The sequence below is a fragment of the Saccopteryx leptura genome, chromosome 4, assembly GCF_036850995.1.
Source record: "Saccopteryx leptura isolate mSacLep1 chromosome 4, mSacLep1_pri_phased_curated, whole genome shotgun sequence".
NCBI classification, from domain to species: Eukaryota; Metazoa; Chordata; class Mammalia; order Chiroptera; family Emballonuridae; genus Saccopteryx; species Saccopteryx leptura.
In genome coordinates, this window is record NC_089506.1 from 186,100,652 (window position 1) to 186,113,015 (window position 12,364).

The window sequence follows — 12,364 nt, forward strand, 5'->3', positions numbered from 1 at the left end:
TCGTTCTACACCTGCCTTGTGTGAAGCGGATTAGATTCTGCCCAACCTAGCAGGCCAGTACAGAAGAATAAATGCTTCCAGTTTCTAATAGCATCTTTCCCAAGGCTTACTCTTCACCTGCTTATTTGATTCTCTCAAACTTGATGAATACGTATGGAAAATTCCATGATCTATAAGGCATACTTGCTTTCTTCAAGTGCCACTTGTTAGTGGGTCAGTTAGGCTCTACTCGGAGCCAACCTGGATATATAATTCGGTCTGGTTCGGTTGCTGCTGGTGAAGAGAGAGGGAGAGAGAGAGAGAAAGAGAGAGAGAGGGAGTGTGTGTGTGTATGTGTGTGTCTCTGTGCTGGGATATAATATTTCTGTTCATTTGATTAGACCAGTGGTTCTCAAAGTGTGTGCCAGGGCGCACTGGTGCACCCTAGAAGATTTCCAGGTGAACCCTATGGTATTCCAGAGAAATATGTGCCTGTTGGGGACCAAAAAACCAACAGGGTTTTTGGAGTTTAGATTTTTGGGGAACAGAGGTGTGGGGAATTGGCTATAAGCAGACTGTCTGCCCAACCCCACACCTCACCTGCCTGATTAGGTTGCAAAAGGCTGTTAAGCTGTGGTGCTGGATTGTTTACACTACTCCCCATGTTCCCCAGAAAGACTGGAGACAAGTTTCTTCTATGCTTTGTTTGGTGTCAAGTTAAGATGATATGTATGGTGGGCGTTTTGGATTGATGATTAAACATAAGGAATTGTCTCTTGAAGCCTTTTGGATTTCTATAAAAGAAGAGTAAGTGGCAATATCTAAAAAAGCTTTGAACATTTTACTACAATTTTCAACATCCTATTTATGTGAATTAGAATTTTCTACCCTCAACACAATTAAGAGTAAAAAGAGAGGAATTCTTCTATGTATTGACAAGGAAATGAAAGTCTGCCTTTCAAATATATGCCCAAACATTGAAGAAATCACTAGGACACATCAGACTCATGTTTCTCATAGACACAAGAATGAAAAAACACATTTGTGCCGGGACCTGCCAAATTTACATCTTACTAAGAATGTATGTGTGTGTGAGTGTGTGTGTATATATATATATAAATATGTGTATAAATATATATGTAAATATATATAAAGATAACTTTTTTATTGTTTTTTATTTTTAATTCCTTTTTTACAAATTCTAAAAAGCATAATTCAAAAAATGTAACAAAAATTTTTAAAAAATTTTATTTATTTTATTTATTTAATTTTTTATTAATTTTAATGGGGTGACATTAATCAATTACGGTACATAGGTTCAGAGAAAACATCTCCAGGTTATTTTGATAAAATGTTTTTTAATGTCAGAATTAATTTAATTTTGTTGTATTTATTTTGTTTAATTACCATAAAAGCACACTTGGACTTTATATTTTTTCTTTAATATTTGACTTAATTATTATAAAATATTTCTCAGAAATTTGTATGTAGTGTGCCTACAATTATTTGTAGGATTTTAAATGTGCCCCAACTGCAAAAAGTTTGAGAACCACTGGATTAGAGCCCCTGTAATCTGATTTGATTTTATTGTCTTTGCCTAACAGTTAGCCTGAGTTACTTTTTAAAGGCTTTCTATGAATTATCAATTTTGTTAGTCTTATGGTTTATATGATTTGTTTTCAATGCTTTTCCTTTCTTTATTTATATTCTGATGTACTTCTTATGAACACAATGATGGCCCAAATGCTATGTAATGTGATCTGAGTCTCTAATTTAAAAGAAAACCCAAATTCTTTTTCTTGGAAGGATATGATGCTAGTCACAAAGTCCCATTTCTAGGAAAGAGGGATGATGTCATAACTGAGAGGAAGGAGACATTACTCTTAGGCAAAAGGTGCAGTCCTTGATGAGTCCCTGAAGAGGACTTCCAGTCCCAGACACACAGACAGCAGACTAACACAAGAGGTAAATGCCAAAAATGGGCTACTTAGATTTTGATAAACACATTAAATAGCAGTGATTGGGGTAGGTAGGTAGTATATCCTATTTTAAAAGCTGAATAGTTTTTCCACATGTCATTCATTTACTGATAAAAAAAGAAATGGTTAAAAAAAAATAAGCCAAACTTCCAACTATTGGCTCATGGCCAGGAAAACTTCATAAGAGATGAAAGCTGCCTTCCTCATTATTCATTCGGCAAAATAATCCATGCTTAAACGAATGACTTTTTTATGTGCAGCATGTGCTGTGTATTCTGCTTCCAGGTGGAGCCTGTTCCAGCCCTTTTTGTGGTTTCATTTGCTGTAGTTGATCCAACTTGGAAATGAGTTGGAATCCTGGTGACCCACCTTGGCAGGATCGGCTGTCTGAGGCTGGAGTGAAGCCCATCTCACACTCGCAGCGATATGCACCCGGGACGTTGAGGCACTGTCCATTCTCACAGAGATTTATGTTTTCTGCACACTCATCAACATCTGGGGGAGAAGCAAATTACATCTCTATTAAGTTTCAAATTTCAGGACACATCTTTTCCTTTCTCTGTAACTAAGTCAATTTCACTGGCTTCAATGAGTACTCATTAGCATGAAGCAACAATTAACCAAAGTCACCTAAATAAGGGTATACAACGTAATAGTGGAGCTTTGAATCTACACTCTAGTATTAAATTACAACACGATTAACAGGAGGAATGCAGTGTCTTACATTTGTCTTAGTTCTCTTTTATGCCAATTTGTTGCATCAGTATTGCACCAACGTCATTTAGATATGACAAAGAACATTAGTACTAATCTTATAATGGTATTAATTCATTTGAAAGCATTACGAAGTAACTTGTTCTTTCACTAATTTAAGTATTTTAAAGCAAATTAGGGACACTCTATGGGAATTACAAAAGCTTTTTTCATGTCATGACCATCCTATTAAAATATTCCTATCTTAATTATGCTAATAGATATTATTCATAGACCTTAAAGATAACCTAATTCCGTTTAATGGAAAAGGGGGGGAGGACGGAATGTTTATTGAGGGCCAGTATTTTCCAGGTGACGTGCTTGTTGCTAGATATGCACGTTTTCATTCAGTCCACCAAGCCTGTGACGTTTAGAAGAGGAAAGATCAAAGCCAAGAGCGGCAACTGAGTGGCAGGAGTCACAGCGAGCTGGTCTGTGACTGAGCTGGGCTCTAGGCACAGCTGTACCTGACACCAAAGCCATACCCTTTCTTCCATCATGCCATGGTGAAGAGAAATTCTAAAGAGGATGAAATACCCAAGGTTGAAAAGTAATAATGCGTTAACAGTGAATAGACATGCTTCCTTAAAGAGGCATTTGAAAATGATGAGTCTGTGCTTTTGATGTCGATAATCAGAAAAAATGTTAGAGTCTTTCAGTTATGGGTTTAAGGTGTGTGCTGGAATTCAACTGAGAAACAACTATTTTACAGACAAAGCATCATATTTTATACCCAGAAAGATAATCTAGTTGTTTTTTTTAAGTGAGAGGAAGGGAGATAATGGGACAAACTCTTGCATGTGTCTCAACCAGGATTCACCCAGCAACCCCTGTCTGAGGCCGATACTCAAATTAATTGAGCTATCCTCAGTGCCCAGGGCTGACACTCAGACCAATCGAGCCACTGGCTGCGAAAGAGAAAGAAAAAGAGAAGGGGGAGGGAGAGGGGGAGAGAAGCACATGGTCACTTCTCCTGCGTGCCCTGACCAGGGATTGAACCCAGGGTTGTCCATACGCTGGACTGATGCTTTATCCACTGAGCCAACTGGCCAGGACCAGATGACCTAGTCTTAAAAATGAATATAATGAGTAGATGTTTTATACTTAAGGAACGTGAAATGAATAGTAGCTAAGTAGCACTTAACATTTACTGAGTTCATATAGTATTTTTCCTAAGCCCTCTGCATGTTTTATTTCATTTAGTCCTTTCAAAACCATGTGATAATCTGAGATTTTGATAAACACATGAAACAGCAGTGACTGGGTAGGTCATATAGCGTATCTGAAGAAGCTGAATAGTTTTCCCACATATCATTCATTTAATAATAAAAAATAACAAAATAAATGGTATTATTATTATTACTATGCCCATTGTAAAGGCCATACAGCAGTGGTTCTCAACCTTTCTAATGCCGTGACCCCGCAATACAGTTCCTCATGTTGCGGTGACCCCAAACCAAAAAATAATTTTGGTGGCTACTTCATAACTGTAATTTTGCTACAGTTATGATTTGGAATGTAAATACCTGATATGCATTATGTATTTTCCGATGGCTTTAGGTGACCCCGCCGGGGTCGCGACCCACAAGTTGAGAACTGCTGCCATACAGGTTAAGTAATTTATTTAAGGTTATATAGGCAGTAGCAGCACAGGCAAGATCTGAATTCAGGCGGTCTGATTCAGACAGAGCCTGTATTTTTGGCCAATGTCTTATTAAAAAAAACAAAAGAAAATGATAGTCATTAGCAGTCAAGAATAGTAATAAATGTCATTATTTTAAATCTTCCACCAATATTTTAGAAATATTTTCAGGTTTTTGTGTTTAATGTAAGAGCTTTCTCTTACATAGCAATAAGTTCCAAAAACAAAAACAGAACATTCAAACACTCAAAGAGGGTTTCATTTGTCTCCATTTAAATCTAAACTGGCCAAATGGAATGTGTTTCTCTTACATTAAACACAAAAACCTGAAAATATTTCTAAAATATTTATAGCCACCTATAAGTTTTAAAACATAGATAGGGATTTCAGCTTCCTTTAACAAGTTTTCTTCAAATAGAATGTTCCAGAAAGTCATGCCAGAGCACACCTCAGGACTCTCACCCACCTGAGCAAGTAAAGCCATCACCAGTGAACCCTTCAGAGCAGGCACATCGGTAGGAGCCTGGGGTGTTGACACACTGAGCGTTGATGCTACACTGGTGGGTTCCGTTTGAACACTCGTCCAGATCTTCATGCCAAGAAAACACAGCAATGAATTTCAAAAACAAAAACAGAACATTTAAACACTCAAAGAGGTTTTCATTTGTCTCCATTTAAATCTAAACTGGCTAAATGGAATGTGTTTTAGTTTATCTCTAAGGTCACAGTTCTAATTTTCTAAGATGTCAGACTCATAATCCAAAATGCTCATGCCACAAACATGGGCCAAAAGTACAAATCCAAGCATTTTGTGAGATATCTAATCAACTAGCTTTTTAATGACTAAAAAAAAAAAATGGCTCTATTTCCTTCTTTTACTCAAAGTGAATTTTAACACTGGTTTCATTATCAAGAAAATGGGTCAATTTCTAAAATATTACTGAATTTCAGAGCAGAAAATTAGCATAAATTTTTAAGTTACTTTTATAGATGAGGAAACTGAATGTGATTCTTGACCTCCTGAAGTCTATTGTCTAGTGGAAAAGGCAGATGTCAAACACAGAAAATTAAGTTAAATATTGTTATATGTACCATGAAAAAACACTACAAAGTGCTATGAGAGAATAAAAAAAGGCATCTAATTTGGAGTACAGGAACAAGGAAAGCTCTGGTAAGGAAGTAATGTTTAGTAAAAGCCTGCTGACAGAAGTAGGGAAGGGTATTCCTTACAGAGGGAACAGCACGTATGAAGACACTGAGTAGGAAAAGAACTTGTTGTGACAAATTAAAGGATGTCCAAGTGACAAAGCACAATGGAGAGGAAGAGTGTGATGAAGATGAAACTGGAGAGACAGTGGAAAGGTGCTGTAGGGCCTAAGGGCATGGGAAGAAGCTTAGAGTTTATCCTAAATTCAATGGGTTAAAATGATCACTGTGAACACATCAGGTCCGTGGTTTAAATGATGTGACTGGCTGCTATATGAGGGATGGATTAGCAAGAGGATCAGAGAGGATACCGAGAATGGCTGAGACCAGAGCAGGGCAGTGGAGATGGGAAGGAGCAGATGGATCTGGATGGATTCGGATGGTATTTTGGAGCAGAGAGGCCTGGAGATAGCTGAATCTCCGGTACTGGAGGAAAGCTTTCTCAATAGTTGGCCAGCGTGACAGATGGACAAGAAACACAAAAAACAGAGACTAAAAGAGAGAAAAACATAGTCGAGTGGGACTAGAAAAATGGGAATGGGAATGCAGCTGAAAAGATGTGAGATTAATGATAAGGAGACGGCTGGACTAGAAGTGGTAGCTGGTGGACTGGACTTGAAGCCAGCATAGAGCATTCCTTAGCCAAGTTATTTGGAAACCATGACAATTAAAATTCTATAGTCAGCTCATAAATGCTTGATAAATATAAAATAATTAAATGGATGAAAAAGCATATTCAAATTAATATGTTATTGGTAAGAAATTTTAAGGACATTCTTTAATGCTTATTGCAGTCTTGTAAGATTTTAATGGGCAATCATGGGGAGGTCAGTTTAGCTTGCTTAATTTTCTACTTTAAATTGACCTGGGTAAATCTTACCATTTGGAAAATGCTTGATTGCTAAGGCATGTAAAGCACTGAGCACAGTACACAGCACTGTGCATGACACCCAGGGTAAGCTCTGGCCTTCTGCTTCCCAGCTATAAAGACTCACTCAACTTTCGCTCAGGAACTATAAAACATGGAATATGGCAACTGCCTTCCCATTCTCCTTCCTTTGAATCAGATCTCTTCCAACCTAACAAAACAGATTTCTCTGGAGGAAAAAAATTCTATTTTCTATTAAGAAGCTGGTATTGGCTGCTTATTCCAGACTTAGGTTATCTAAAAAAACTTTTCATTACCTTCATTTATTTCACTGAGTTTTAAATCTCACTGATGACGAAAAGATTGGGAAAATATATTAGTCATTTTCATTATTCAGCTGCTTGGATTTCTGGCTGCATACCAAATAATTTTTACTGAACAACACACGAAAAAGCGGATGCCAAGGCATACTGTTGTAATTTGATCATTTATGCCAATGTTAAAGGAAACTCTTAGACAAGAACTTTCTTGCAACTAAAGATAGCCTTTGGTTTTCAAGAGAACAAATGAGAAAGAGAATGCTCCTATTCAAGTATGTGGGTAAACAACGATGTATAAAGAAGAGCCTCGAAGATCTCTGTGTCTCGGCAAAGGTAGTTTATGTTTGCAAACTCACCAATACATTTGATGCCATTTCCAATCCAGCCTTCTCGGCAGCTACACTTGAAGCTTCCTGGGACATTTAGGCACGAGGCATGCATGTCACAGTTGTGGGCACCAATTTCACACTCATCCACATCTGGGAAACCACAGTTAATATGAAGAAGATCAAGTATAAGTGAATTAATTCTACTTCCCAGTATATTTCCTGTGCAGGTACAATTTTAAAATAAATATGGAAATATCTAAAACTGTACAAAGAAAACATTAACATTTTTATTTTTAATGTCTGTAGAAGCCAACAAGATTTGAAAGTTCATGGTCCAAATCAAGCAAGCCCTTCCCCTAGAGGGAACTGCCAGCCCTTTTCTGGTGGGAGGGAGATGCAGCAGCTCTTGTCCTCTGACAGGCACGTGTGTCAGCCCCTCACCGCCCCTGGGTTTTTTCTTCCTTCCTGGGCCCACATGAAACTCCATGTAGAAGGCTTCAGGTTATAGATGGCAAGAGAAATCTTATTTCCAAAAGGAGACTGCTTTTACTTTCCTATTAATATTTGTAACATTTTTCATGAAGTTTTAAAATAAGCTTTTTTTTTTTTAAAAGTGATATATTCTCTTTTTAAAATTACATGATCATTTGTCATTTTTAGAATCAATATAACATTTTACCGAGTTTTTTTGAAAACTATCATTTTAGTGTGCATGTTTCTATTTATTTGACAATGTGGAAAAATATTCACTAGAAATGTTATCTGAAAAAAAAATCTTTGCCTATATAACATATATACATATAGATATATGCATTTATATATATATATGCACACATACATACTATATAGTTCCCCATAGCTTTCTAGAACTTTATAAACTAGAAATAGTTTATTCTATTCAGCTCAATGATTACATATAGATCCTGAACTCTCTCTTTCTGTCCCCCCACCTCTCTTTCTTTCTCTCTCTCTCTCTCTCTCTCTCTCACACACACACACACACACACACACACACACACACACACACACACACACACACAAACTATACTACTGGCTTTATATCAACACTGCTAGAGGCTAACATGCAGAGTACACCTTCCGCTAAGGGCCAGGCTGCTGTCTAAGCGATCCTCCACCTGCCTTGAGCAAAATGCCATACAAGAGCCTTAAATTGAGCAATGAGAAACTCTTAGTCCAAAGCAATGAACATGGAACTTCCTAGCCCTCCTCCCAGCCCTTTACAGAAAAGGTTAAGACTACCTAATAGAGAAAGAGAATAAGAGATACAGTGAATGGGGTGAGCAAAGAAAGAAAGAAAGTAATGAGAGAAAAAAGAGAAGCAATTTGGACAAGGAGAAGGGAGGACAAAAGCAAATGAAACAAGAAAGAAGAGAAGGAAAGACTGGGGAAGAAAGGAAGGAAAGAGTCTAAATAGAATCTAGATAAACTGCTGCTAGTTTAGGAGAACTTCAAATACAAGCAGCAACGGGCTCCATTCAGGTCTTTGGTGCTCCCTTCTCAGGTATGGCTTTCTCCTGTGCGGGCACAGTCCTCCTGAGGGCGTGAACGCTGTTGCGGGAACTAACAGAGGCATGTCAGAACCGTGGGGCCCAGACTCCACACCCACTCTGCATTGCACATCTGGACCTGCAGCCCACTCCGTGGTCGGGAGTCACTGGAGCCATGTGCTGCCACAAAGGTGAGCCACACACATCACACTTGCTCTGTGTTGGTTACTCGTCACTCTCACAGTCGCAGCCTGGTGTGGACAACAACCTCAAAGATGCTGGAAAACAGATGATGTCAAAGGCTGGCGAAACACAAAGGATATGAGCTTGAGACCTACCTGTGCAGCCGGTGGTCCCCTTCTTCACTGAATAACCCAGCTGACAGTGGCAAATGAAGGATCCCTTGGTGTTCTCGCATTCCCCGAACATACAGATGTTTGAATTCAAGTCACACTCATTCACATCTAGAAAATTTATTTTTAGTATCTTGGTTAATACTTGTTCTTCTTAGCAGTTCAAAAGCTGTCTTTTAAACTGAATAGCACACAATGCTAAAATATACAAATAAAAATTTAAATACACTCTATTTGCAAGACATAGTATTGTAGATACAGTATATTGTCTTTAAGATTTTTTTCAAATAATTTTTTCTTTCCCTTTTACATTTTGTAACATAATGGTTAGAATTTTTTAAATAAGTGAAAAAAACCTCTTTTTGTGTTTATGTGTGTGTGTGTCTGTACACAAATGTGCGTATACTGTGTATGTGTATATGAATATTTATCCTGTTTTTACGGTACCCACCAATGCATGTTTTCATGTCCATTGAAGCCATGAAGCCATCATAACACAGACAGCGATACTCTCCAGGAATGTTGGTACATTGGCCACCATCACAGATATCAGGATTATTTTCACATTCATCAATATCTGATGATACAAAATTAACATCAAATGAAAGGAAGGATGGCTTTTATTAAGCTCAGATATCTTTGTTTCCATCCAGTATCACTCAAAATATCTGGAGCCCGATTTGTAAGATAAAATGAATTCGATGCACAAAGTCTGTGTATCTTCTTTTCTGTACCTGCGCACGACCTCCCATCTGGCATCAGGGCATAACCTTCGCTGCAGCTGCACTCGTAGCTTCCTTCGGAATTGGTGCACTGGGTGTCGCAGCCACCGTTCATTATCATGCATTCGTCAATATCTGGGAAAACAGCAATGCCGCCACATTACCTGACAGGGCTACTGCCTTAAAAAATAAAAGAATAAAGAGCTTTTCTTCTTTTGAAACTGATGATGTTTAAATAGCTTTGGATTTTTCTCTCCACTATTCATGTTGATTCGCCATCAGACACTAGTCTTTCTTAGTTCTTTTTACTTCCTATTAGACAGCATTCCATTTCACACTTAGCTCCAATAACCTACGATTAAAGAGCTCAGACATATAATAACTATGGAGTTTAGGGAGTTTTCTATGATAAAACCAGAGATTCCTCTGCGAAGCCTCCTCTTAGATTCATTTCTAGGATAAGGGACTCCCATCAACTGCATTCTATAGTCAGTACCAGAAGTAGTCCTAGGCTGATTTGAGAAATACAAGTTCCAGACCCACCTGGCCTGTGCTTACCTGTACAGCCCTGCCGGTCTGGCGTGGCCTGGTAGCCTGGATTGCAGGAGCACTGGTAAGTTCCGATCATGTTCACACACTTTCCATTTCTACAGAGATTGTCACTCAGGGAGCATTCATTAATATCTATAAAAAGATACCCAGAATTAATGTTTTCCACAATAACATCACTTAAATGATCAAGAACATGCAGCACAGGAGCAGTGGCCTGCAAAGGGCTTTGTGTCCTTCACGGGGAAGTGAGACGATCTCCTGAGGCATCCAAAGAAAATTCTGGAATCTTTCTTTCTCTTCTTTCTATCCACAACAGTGCTGTCCAGTCGTACTTTCTACAATGATGGAACTGTGGCATATCTGTGCGGTCCAAAATATAGCTCCCGCTGAGCCCTTGAAATGTGGAGAGTATGACTAAGGAATTGAACTTTTAATGTTATTTAATTTTAATTAAATTTAAACAGCCACATGTGGCTAGTGACTACCACGTTAGACCACACGCACCTAGCACATGCCAGAAACGAAGCTTGCTACCATTCAATAGAGGAATTTACATTGGCACACTCAGCTGGTCCTATCAGATGGTCAGGAGCTGGTGTTTCCTGAGGGAAGACGGCTGATTCCTGAGGGCAGGGGGGCTGGTTGCACGGTCCTCACTTATTTATCTGTTTTCATCATGTGGTGCGTTTAGCGTGCCTGGAGAGGCAGACCTATGTATTATATTGCCTATTTTAAAATTAACTAACCTTTATAAGATGAGCCAGTGCCATAACACACTCCTGCAAAGATCTGTGGAATAAACTAATACTAACAAATAAAGTCACAAGAAAATAGTAGTGATCCTTTTTTCCATACAACCTACTTGTCAGACACAAGATAAGGTAAAAATAGTGACTATATAACCAGATATATTAAGAAAGTCATCTTAAATTCTCAAAATTAGTAAGACTATGTGACATACAAAATTCTGTCTATAATCATTGTTTATTTTGTTACATCTGCAAAAATATGTATCTGATTTGTACACTGTACCTCTGAGGGGCACTTCTTTCCAGCTCTAAGGTCCATAAAAATAAATTAACAAAATAAACTGACCTTAGAAACAGATCTCTTGAGTCACTGACAACCATGAATTAACATTTTGTAATTATCTGTGTGAAAAAGCTATTTGTACCATTATTAAAATGAAATAGAAATATTTAAAACCTTTAAATTTACCTTTAAAAACCGTCTGTTTAGTCTATGATTTAAGAGCCATCTAATATATTAGCATCTTGCTATAAATAGGATTTATAAATAAATATTCTGAGATGTGCTTAAATTGTTTTCAAAGGGAGGTTTGTGATCTGCTCTATTTTAAAATGTCTTATTTGCTTATACTTTTAAGAAAGATTTTAGTGAAGAAAATGTTTCCTGGCTAACTCAAAGTGTGAAAGCCAGTACACTTGAACACAGCAAGCCCAGAGGCCTTTCTGTATTTATGAAAAGCAGCAGGTAGGAACGCTCCAAGACCAACTGCTGGTCTTCTCATGGGGTCCCTGCCATCCCTACTGAGCTCAGTCAGGGCTAGTGAAGAGACCTTAGCATTTCTGTCATTAGAGGGAGCAGAAAGAGCTCACACGTTCACACACGTGCAAGCAGTCCTTGTGATGACTGACACGGGGCACAGAAATGGCCTCGGCTGAGAGACTGCACAGGTATGTGCACAGGTAAACTATCAGGGAGCAGGTCTTCCAACAGAAGCAGCCTCCCCCCCACCCACCTGGAGGAGAGGGCTGCACAGCTACACAGAGCCCCTCACACGGGCTCCTCTCCCGTGCACTCGTAAGGGAACAGAGGCTGACCAGGATGATGCTGGCTCACCTGAGTGTGCCACTGGACCATTCTCTAAAGACAGCCTGACTCCAAAGGTGAGGACTCTGAATTTCTAATTTTTTTTTTTTTTGTATTTTTCCGAAGCTGGAAACGGGGAGGCAGTCAGACAGACTCCCGCATGCGCCCGACCGGGATCCACCCGGCATGCCCACCAGGGGGCGATGCTCTGCCCATCCGTGGCATCGCTCTGTTGCAACCAGAGCCATTCTAGCGCCTGAGGCAGAGGCCATGGAGCCATCCTCAGTGCCTGGGCCAATTTTGCTCCAATGGAGCCTCGG

The 12,364-nt window shown here is 38.9% G+C and overlaps 1 protein-coding gene across 1 annotated transcript in view; it reads right to left on the bottom strand.

Annotated features, from left to right (window-relative positions):
* Positions 1-12,364, bottom strand: part of FBN2 (fibrillin 2) — a 275,158-nt gene that overhangs the window by 63,748 nt on the left and 199,046 nt on the right. Inside the window, exons 28-34 of the mRNA XM_066383650.1 lie at positions 10,218-10,343; positions 9,672-9,794; positions 9,389-9,514; positions 8,923-9,048; positions 7,104-7,226; positions 4,820-4,942; positions 2,328-2,453 (exon numbers count right to left, since the gene is read on the bottom strand). Of these exons, the coding sequence (XP_066239747.1) occupies positions 2,328-2,453; positions 4,820-4,942; positions 7,104-7,226; positions 8,923-9,048; positions 9,389-9,514; positions 9,672-9,794; positions 10,218-10,343 (873 nt within the window). The remainder of the gene's footprint in view (positions 1-2,327; positions 2,454-4,819; positions 4,943-7,103; positions 7,227-8,922; positions 9,049-9,388; positions 9,515-9,671; positions 9,795-10,217; positions 10,344-12,364) is intronic.